The sequence below is a fragment of the Entelurus aequoreus genome, linkage group LG01 (assembly GCF_033978785.1).
Source record: "Entelurus aequoreus isolate RoL-2023_Sb linkage group LG01, RoL_Eaeq_v1.1, whole genome shotgun sequence".
Lineage (NCBI taxonomy): Eukaryota > Metazoa > Chordata > Actinopteri > Syngnathiformes > Syngnathidae > Entelurus > Entelurus aequoreus.
In genome coordinates, this window is record NC_084731.1 from 30,746,945 (window position 1) to 30,757,323 (window position 10,379).

Sequence of the window (10,379 nt, forward strand, 5' to 3'; positions counted from 1 at the left end):
AAAAAACAGAGTCCGTACTTCCGGGTTCAAAGGCAGCGTGCCTACGTCATCTATCGTCACGCACATTTAGCGGAAGTGAGCACGTGAGGCTGAGAGTAGATACGCACACTTCGGGAGAACACGCGTATTGATCAGGTAATCTCCCTATTTTTCTCCCAATAAAAGTTCAAAGTAGTGATTGAGTCCATGTGTGTTAAATGGATCCAATTGTTGACGCCTGACTAGCTATTTTACCGCGCTAGCGAGTATGCTAGCTCGGATGCTAACGCGAGTTTTTCCCCTTCGCTCTCAGGTAACATTTGAGTTAGTTGTGACATCATGGCGGTGAGAGCCTCCTTCGAGAAGAACAACGAGATTGGCTGCTTCGCCAAGCTGACCAACACTTACTGCCTCGTCGCCATCGGAGGAGCCGAGAACTTCTACAGGTAAACTGAGTGACGTCATCGGGGGCTTGGCTACTAATGGCAATCAACGTGACCAGTAGTTGTTGTGCTCTACGTTCGCAGCGTGTTTGAAGGCGAGTTGTCAGAGGTCATCCCCGTGGTCCACGCATCCATCGCAGGATGCCGGATCATCGGACGCATGTGTGTGGGTGAGTACCAGTTTTGGGTTAGTTACTGAAAACCAGTAACTAGTTACAGTTACTAGTTTATTTCAAAAGTAACTCAGTTACTTACACCAAAAAGTAATGCGTTACAGTGAAAAGTAACTATTTTATTACTTATTTCTTTTTTTAAGGCCCCCTTTAATGCCCTTTTAGCATTTATTTCAGTACTGTTATTGCACTAGAGAATAATACAATCTGTTGATCACCTTGACATGCATTTGCATCACTGAACTCTGCTAAGCAATGTGGTCTACATACAACACACAAAGACAAAGATATGTTTCAAAGGGCCAATTTGTTTCAGGCCAGAACAAATTGACAAAACTATTTTAAATAGCTGCAACATAACATACATAAGTAACAAACAGCATAATAACAACATAGCTGTAAACCAAGGAAGGCACACACTACATACACAAAGCCTAACCAGGTGTTTTTTTCTCTCAAGGAATTGTGAAATAAAATCATGTCTGAAGCCCAGAACACTACACATTTCCCCAGTTTTAGTTTAGAGATAAGGAAAGATTGGCCTGGCCCACTATGATCCCTCGTTATGTTTGTGAACTTTATAGTCTATACATTTAGAGTGATGTGATAACCAAACACTCTAGAAGTCTAGAATGAAAGAGCAACAGTATACAAGAGAATTGACAGAGTGTGTCTTCAGTGCTGAATGATGAGCAGAGGCAGAGTTTGGAGTGTTTTCTTTAGCTCGCTTTCCATTTTTATGTACTCACTGTCCAGGTGCTATTTGACGCCCGGTATTATGCTAATTAGCTGCCTGAAAGCAGGTGACTCCACTGTAAAAAATAGCCTGCATGTCTTCTAGCACATACGCTGCAATGGCTCTATCAATGTTGTCCTGGCTAGCAGTGCCTCGTTAAAATCCAGCCGCTGTTGCTTAGGAGGTGAAGTGTGTCTCTTTTTACTAGCTTCGTCGAAGCATGTTGCTTTTGTAGCTGTTTCAGCAGATTTGAATTGCTAGGATAGGATCTCTGATCCAAGACACAACTTACATTTAACTAAAATGTTCTTTTCTTTGTGGTGACAAAAGAAAAGTAGTGAGGATATCTCCATGTTAAGAAACTCTGCTTCGCCATCGCCATGTCTTGTTAGTAAACACAGACACGCCCCCTCCCCCACACAGAGCGTGCCTCTTCTCCGTCGCCTCTTCTGCAGCGCTCCAATAAAACACACTCAGATCTTCTCAGTTTCTAGCCGATACTACATAAAACGTGGGTTAAGTTAAGCCACCTACTCAGTGGCCTAGTGGTTAGAGCAGACCTGGGCATTCTGCGGCCCGCGGGCCGCATCCGGCCCTTTGTGCGTCCCTGTCCGGCCCGCGTGAGGCCAATTATAAATTACAAAATACATTTTAAAAAGTATCTATGTCGAGTGTGCAATACAACGGTGCTGCTTTTGTTTTGAAAATCGTTATTTGTATTACTTCCGTGTGGACGTGTGCGTGATTGTGAGTGAATGTGAACAGCTGCAATCATTAATTACAAAATAAAGTTGAAAAAACATCTATGTCGTGCGCGCAATACAACTGTGCTGCTTTTATTTTGAAAATTATTATTTATGGGCGTGTGTCAGTGTGTAACCTGCGAGTGAAGGTGCACATGCAGCGACAAGTGATGCACGGTTTACACCCGAGACGCTAAAAAGAGAAAAGTTGATGAAGAATGGCGTGTTTCCAACAAGACATGGACTGCCATGCAACGTTCCCTCTAAGGTGCGTGCCTGCGCAATTGCGCACTGCTCAAGCGTCTGCTGCGCGCAGCAAATATATGCCGCGCACCAAATCAAATCCCATCTGAATTCTAAACAAAATAAACATATTTATTCTATGTAATTTTGCAATGCAACTTTGAGTGACAGTGACAACAAGCGGCCCTAACGGTGTTCGTCAACACCGTTCAATTGAACACCGTTCAATTATTGTAACGTCTATCGAGATGCTTCGAGGCCAGGAATTATATCGATCACTTTATTGAGCAAAACTGTTTATATTCGGCCATAACCACACCAAAAACATAAGTAAAACACTTCTATCTCGAAAAACTAGTCATTTTCTGCCGTACAAACCAGGCCAAAACCAACTTGTCATCTGTCACCAACACGCATAGCACTAAACCACTGGTGCGTTTATGGCCACACAAAAAGTCGGACAACTCAAACATCACACAAAGTTACACTATGACTCCTCAGTCATACGTGTGCTTATTTTACTGTCATTTATTATTAATGTTAATTTATTTATATTAGTCATGGAATGCTGTTACATACACTATGTTGAAGTATTACCATTATTATTAATTATTATTATTATTATTATTATTATTTATCTTACAGTATATATCAAAAATAATATTGAGCAAAATTTAATTGAAATATTGTCGATGTGGCCCTCCAGCAGTGCTCGGGTTGCTCATGCGGCCCCCGGTAAAAATTAATTGCCCACCCCTGGGTTAGAGTGTCTGCCCTGAGATCGGTAGGTTGTGAGTTCAAACCCCGGCCGAGTCATACCAAAGACTATAAAAATTGGACCCGTTACCTCCCTGCTTGGCACTCAGCATCAAGGGTTGGAATTGGGGGTTAAAAGTGATTCCCGGGCGCGGCACCGCTGCTCCCCTCACCTCCCAGGGGGTGAACAAGGGGATGGGTCAAATGCAGAGGACAAATTTCACCACACCTAGTGTGTTTGTGACAATCATTGGTACTACTTTAACCTACTTTAACTTAACTTAATACCTTCTGTTAAATAAACGCGCTCAGGTGCTTGGAACGATTCACAAAGTGCGTATGTGGGCTCTGTACCGAGGATGTCGTTGTGGCTTGTACAGCCCTTTGAGACACTTGTGATTTAGGGCTATATAAATAAACATTGATTGATTGATTGACGTCTTTCTCCCTGTTTGAAGCGAGAGACTAAAATGCTTCAAACAGGGGGAAATTGTGATTGGCGAACATGTCTGTCAGTCAATTGCCGGTGACAGTATAGAAAAAAATAACTCAGACTCTTGCGGTTATGTAATCGCAGTATTTAAAGCCTCGATGTTGAGTCGACGTCAATCCTGCACCCCTAACATAAGAAATCTTGCCTCGTTAGAGCGTTTGGGTTTTTTATTCGTTATCGGAGCTATTTTTAATGTTTTCGGATTTATCACTGTGATGTCATAATATATCCGTATGATAATTATCGTGCGAACTAATGCAAATAGATCCAAATGCTAAAACTTCCTGGTTTTTACCAAGATCATCCCGATGGACACTGGTCAAAAATACATCAGTGGTGTCCATAAACATCACAACCCATCCTCAGACTACATCATATTCATCATGAAGCTGGAACCTATCCCAGCTGGATTGTGTGCACATAAAAGCAAACAACAAACATTGAATGTGGTTTGTATGTTCGCTTCTAATCTAAATGATCCATATATATTAGTCACGTGATTGTATCTTTCCAGGAAACCGCCACGGCCTTCTGGTTCCAAACAACACAACTGACCAGGAACTGCAGCACATCCGAAATTGTCTTCCCAGTTCTGTCAAGATACAGCGAGTGGAAGAGAGGCTGTCCGCACTCGGGAACGTCATTGCCTGCAACGACTACGTGGCCCTGGTTCATACTGACCTGGATAGGGTGAGACAGATGGTAGCGCGCACATACGTGGCTACAAGTTGCCCACTGGCTGTTCCTCGTCCCTTAGGAGACCGAGGAGATCCTGGCAGACACCTTGAAGGTGGAAGTGTTCCGTCAGACGATAGTGGATCAGGTTCTGGTGGGATCCTACTGCGCCTTCAGCAACCAGGGGGGCTTGGTGCACCCAAAGACGTCCATAGACGACCAGGAAGAGCTGTCTTCATTGCTGCAAGTTCCCCTCGTGGTGAGGAGGCACACACAAGCCTCTTTGTTGTACTGAGAAATATTGAAATACGTCACTTCATACATTTTTTGAAACTTGCAGGCAGGCACGGTGAACCGGGGCAGCGAGGTCATCGCTGGCGGGATGGTGGTCAACGACTGGTGCGCCTTCTGCGGACTGGACACCACCAGCACCGAGCTGTCTGTCATTGAGAGCGTCTTCAGACTGGGCGACGCTGCACAGCCCTCCGCCATTGCCACCACCATGAGGGACTCGCTGATTGACAGGTGACGCTCACACACACTTGCAATACTTCAGAAAAAGATATTAAAGTTTGTCAAATATACAGTAGACCTCCCTCTCCCGAGAATGTCAAACTAATAAGCAAACGCTAAAAATGCTTAATAATTTTTCTAATTATATTCCTCTGTTTATTAAACATCAGTTTTACACATTAATATAGCATTAAGCATAGTTTTGTACTTAAAGGGGAACTGCACTTTTTTGTAATTTAGCCTATCATTTTTCTTTTCTTTTTGCATTCTAACAAGTAAATGAATGCGAGCAAAAGTTTGCTTACAATGGAGCCTATAGGAGTCACTCTATTCTGCCTATAAAGCGCTTAAAAAACGTCCAAACACCTAATGTACAAAACCCAAAATCAGTGAAATTGGCACGTTGTGTAAATTGTAAATAAAAACAGAATACAAAGATTTGCAAACCCTTTTCAACCTATATTAAATTGAATAGACTGCAAAGACAAGATACTTAATGTTCGAACTGGAAAACTTTTACAAATATTAGCTCATTTTGAATTTGATGCCTGCAACCAACATGTTTCAAAAAAGCTGGCACAAGTGGCAAAAAAGACTGAGCAAAAAAGCTTCCATGAAATGCTCAGTCATTCACAAACAAGGATGGAGCGAGGGTCACCACTTTGTGAACAAATGCGTGGGCAAATTGTGGAACAGTTTAAGAACAACATTTCTTAACGAGCTATTTCAAGGAATTTAGGGATTTCACCATCTACGATCCGTAATATCATCAAAAAGTTCAGAGAATCTGGAGAAATCACTGCACGTAACATTGAATGCCCGTGACCTTGGATCCCTCTGGCGGTACTGCATCAAAAAGCGACATTAGTGTGTCAAGGATTTTACCACATGGGCTTAGGAACACTTCAGAAAACCACTGTCAGTAACTACAGTTTGTCATTACATCTGTAAGTGCAAGTTAAAACTCTACTATGCAAAGCCAAAGCCATTTATCAACGACACCCAGAAATGCCGCTGGCTTCGCTGAGCCCGAGCTCATCTAAGATGGACTGTTGCAAAGTGGATAATTGTTCTGACGACTCCAAATTTCAAATTGTTTTTGGAAACTGGACGTCGTATGTTGCCATCCAAGCAACGTTAGCATGGTCGCCCCTGCTTATTTCAGCAAGACAATGCCAAGCCACGTGCTAAAACAGCGTGGTTTCATAGTAAGAGTGGAGACCTGGACTGTTGAACAACTTAAGCTGTACATCAAGCAAGAATGGGAAATAATTCTACCTAAAAGCTTCAAAAATTGGTATCCTCAGTTCCCAAACATTTACTGAGTGTTGTTAAAAGGAAAGGCCATGTAACACAGTGGTAAAAATGTCCCTGTGCCAACTATTTTGCAATGTGTTGCTGCCATTAAATTCTAAGTTGATTATTTGAAAAAAAAAATTAAGTTTCTCAGTTCTAACATTAAATATCTCATCTTTGCAGTCTATTCAATTGGATATAAGTTGAAAAGGATTTGCAAATCATTGTATTCTGTTTGTATTTACAAATTACACAACGTGCCAACTTCACTGGTTTTGGGTTTTGTAGTAACCGGCACATTCGTGACAAAATTACATATTTTGCTCAATTTAAGCGTACGGCGGTGCATTATTTTCACAAACGCACCACATTGTTCGCTTTTTCCTTCAACATCAATGATTATTACTCATGCAGACTTCATGAGAGCCAACGAACATAAAACATCACTTACTGTACAATGTCTGCCCTCATTAGGATGCCTTCTGTTAGGATGTTCATAGATCACCGTTGAAATGAAGAATGACTCGTGAAGAAATAAGTGGATGGAAAGAAGTGTCTTTTCAGGTCTTTTTTGCCATTTGCCAGGTCTAAATTGACTGTGGAGTGAAGTGTACCAACTTCTCAGTTTATGTTCGCACCATTTTATTGTGCAGGTGAGAGGCTCGATTTATAATCCAGAATAAACTTTCACATGCTCAGAAACGAGAGCAGCTCACCAGCTCATGTCAATACAGCAGCATAAGGAAATTACCTCTGATCAATGCGCCACCAAAATAGTTCCTCAATGTTAGCTCTTATAACATCGCTAACCTTAATACTCATGTCAAAATATGTAAATGGGGTATTTTTGGCACTTTTTGGATGGTTACTTGTTTTTTATGGTCAGAATGGACGCAATGACGTCATGGCTACCATTGGCTCAATTGTAAGCAGACTTATTTACAATGAATTGATTACATGGACCCCTGACTTAAACAAGTTGAAAAACTTATTCGGGTGTTACCATTTAGTGGTCAATTGTACGGAATATGTACTGTGCAATCTACTAATAGAAGTTTCAATCAATCAATGCATTAAAAAAGACATCTTGTTTCTCTTAAGAACTGTGAATTAGAGGTACAATTCCATTAAAAGGCAGTTCCTCTTAAAACATCCTAATATACAACATCACTTTAGACTGCTTGTAGCTAGTGCTATCCAACCACTCTATTTAGGTTTCCATTAAAAACTGAATTATTTGCAATTTAGAGCAGAGAAATACATTTTGCAAATGTGTGGGGATGTAAAAATGCAGAACCGCGTAGTGGGGAACTGTAATTTGTAGTGCATGATGCAATGCTGTTTGTGTGTAAATATATTTTTTCCCTCTGTCGTTAGCATGGCATAAGATGACGATGGACGCCCCCTCTTCATCATTTTGGGCCTTTGGAAACTTTTATCAACGTTGCACGTGCACAAACTCACCTCCCAGAAGCAGGGACCGCAGATAAGCCAGAAAGCGAAATGTTGGCGTGCCTGAATGGGTTCAGGCGCTTCTGGAATATCGGACACTGAAGATTGGACATGGTGTTGGTCTTTGTCTATGTGGCGAACGCTTGATTTCACATGTCCATTAAACTTTTTACAAAGATGTTTTGCTTTGACATTTCTTTCGCATGGCCTATATCAGTGGTTCTCAAATGGGGGTACGCATACCCCTGGGGGTACTTGAAGGTATGCCAAGGGGTACGTGAGATTTTTTTTAAATACTCTAAAAATAGCAACAATTAAAAAATCCTTCATAAATATATTTATTGAATAATATTTCAACAAAATATGAATGTAAGTTCATAAACTGAACATCAAATCAAGTAGGCTATTCCATTCATTACCATAAACCCAGAGTTTCCCCCATGCCATGATGGTTTAACCCTCACTAAAATGTCTGTCAAAAAGAACTGTGAAAAGAAATGCAACAATGCAATATTCAGTGTTGACATGTACCATAAATATTGATAAAAGATTTCTTTTTTGTGAAGAAATGTTTAGAATTAAGTTCATGAATCCCTATTACAATCCCCAGGGAGGGCACTTTAAGTTGATTACTTCTATGTGTAGAAATCTTTATAATTGAATAACTTGTTTATTTTTCAACAAGTTTTTAGTTATTTTTATATCTTTTTTTCCCAATAGTTCAAGAAATGAGCAATATTTAGCACTGTTATACAATTTAATAAATCAGAAACTGATGACATAGTGCTGTATTTTACTTCATCTCTTTTTTTCAACCAAAATTCTTTGCTCTGATTAGGGGGTACTTGAATTAAAAAAATGTTCACAGGGGGTACATCACTGAAAAAAGGTTGAGAACCACTGGCCTATATGAATGTGACCTTGCGTACATGTTCATTCTTTCCTTATTGTTACACATTCTGATACATACCATTATAATCAATGTTGTACAATGTTAATGTATCATGCCAAAAATCTTCAGTCATAAAAATTGTAGTCAAGTAGGAAGACAGTCAAGTATTTTTTTCCTCTTTAATTTTTGGCAAGAGTTTGGTGTGACGTCATAGCAACGCATCTATTTACACACTTCATACAACTTAATGACGTTAACACACATACACTTTTTTCCACTTTTTGGTTGAGATTTGGAAAAAACTTAAAACAGCTCAGTAAAATGAACAACTTATCTCGATAACAAAAAATATAAACATGCATTGTCTGTAGTGCCTCATGAAACCGATGATTTTAGAAAGATTGCAGTGTTTGACGTGCAAAAGAAGATAGTTTGTCATTAATGTCACGTTTAGAGTATAGTGGAGGACGACACAGGGTGAATGTCAGCGAAGCATTTCTCAATGTTCTCAAAGCATGCAGTCTGATCGACAGCCCTGGTGGCCATCTGGCAGGTTGCAGGGACTAATTAGTAAACCTTCAAGAATTTAAACTAAAAAGAAAGATTAAAAAGATTGTGCAGGAACGTTGAGCTTCCCTCAAGTGTGCTAATACTAATGTGGTGCTCTTACATGTTTTTTGTCAACAAGTAGGAAGGTGCTAAAAGATTAAATGTAAATATTGCACACGTGCCGTTAGCATCCATTTGCGCTAACGTTGGCTAACATTTGAAGATGACAAACTACGTTCAAAATAAAAATTTAAAAGTTCCGATAGGGGAGCGGCGCATGTTGGGATAGTGTTACTGACTGAAAAAGACCGACTGGATAGCAGACATTTATGTTTTTTTTTTTTTAAGCCTTCCCCTAAGCTCCGCCCCTTCCTAGCAGCCAAAGGTCTCCTGCGAGGCATATACCATGTAAAGGAAGCCGTCGTCATCTCGCTCCTGCTCATAGATCTCGGAGATGGGCGTTGCCACGGAAACCATACTGTGCTGATTGACCAGCAGGAAGAATGCTTGAGTGGGGTTCAGCTGCAGACGACGTCTGGAGGGGTAAATGGGGGGCATGTTAACACACATCCAAAGCTACCTGCAGAGTGTGTGTGTGTGTGCATGCATGCACGTCACCTGATAATCTTGACCAGCTCACTCATGTTGACATGGTCAGGAACCAGGAACTTGGTCTTGTCCAGGACGGGGAGTTGCTTCTCGCCCTTGTAGCGCTCGATGATCACCTGCAAATGCTCCCAAGGTGAGAATGTGCTTTTCTGAGCGTAAAAACAGGTGTATGTGTGCGTGTAAACGTACAGGGATCTTGTTGGGATGCTGTTCTCGGATCTGCTCAACTTCTTTGCAGCGCTCAGCTGTTGGCCAAACTAATGTTAGTTACACATACGCATATGATTTACATACATCCGAGTCGGGCCTTAAATAACGTTTTGATGACGTCATGGCCGCATAGGCCCCACCCCAAGCTTCCTGTTGCGCCTAACAAGGGTGCATGTTGTTTTTTTAGCTACAAATTTGCGTTCACGTCAATAAAAGGTTAAATTTGAAGGCTAACCAAGCTAAAGTGTTCTTTAATACGACTCTCAAACTGTTTTTGTGGGGCGACACAAGTGCAAAACGCAAGTTTTATAAAGTCAACAAGCTAGGTGGCTAGCAGGCCGGCAAGCTAGCGCCGCCTTGTTTTTGTCTGTTTTTATCCTACCAAAAGTCCTCCTTTGTTTGAAGGCTCTGTCGGACGGCATCTTGGTGAGCGTTTAAATGACACAAACGCAGCTCTGGAGTGTCCGAAGGCCAACTTTAAGACGAAAAAATGGGCAGCAGTGAAGACTTGTGGAGCGACGTTCGACTGAAGCCAGCAGCTCGCGACAAACAACAAAGCCAGTTTAGCCACGCGTGACGTCATCGACTGTATTTAAAGGGAGCGTCGCCATTTTCTG

At 41.3% G+C, this 10,379-nt stretch overlaps 2 protein-coding genes across 2 annotated transcripts; one reads left to right on the plus strand and one right to left on the minus strand.

The window, feature by feature from the left end:
- Positions 1-7,681, plus strand: eif6 (eukaryotic translation initiation factor 6). The gene is made up of 7 exons (XM_062062279.1): positions 1-135; positions 293-425; positions 507-592; positions 4,081-4,256; positions 4,324-4,500; positions 4,582-4,766; positions 7,428-7,681. Exons 2-7 carry the CDS (start codon positions 319-321, stop codon positions 7,435-7,437), a joined length of 741 nt encoding a protein of 246 aa, XP_061918263.1. The 5' UTR covers positions 1-135; positions 293-318; the 3' UTR covers positions 7,438-7,681.
- An 878-nt stretch (positions 7,682-8,559) lies between these two features.
- On the minus strand, positions 8,560-10,335 carry map1lc3a (microtubule-associated protein 1 light chain 3 alpha). Its single transcript, XM_062047390.1, has 4 exons — positions 10,145-10,335; positions 9,742-9,797; positions 9,562-9,668; positions 8,560-9,478 (listed from the first exon to the last, which is right to left on the minus strand). Exons 1-4 carry the CDS (start codon positions 10,182-10,184, stop codon positions 9,316-9,318), a joined length of 366 nt encoding a protein of 121 aa, XP_061903374.1. The 5' UTR covers positions 10,185-10,335; the 3' UTR covers positions 8,560-9,315.
- Positions 10,336-10,379: the final 44 nt, after the last annotated feature.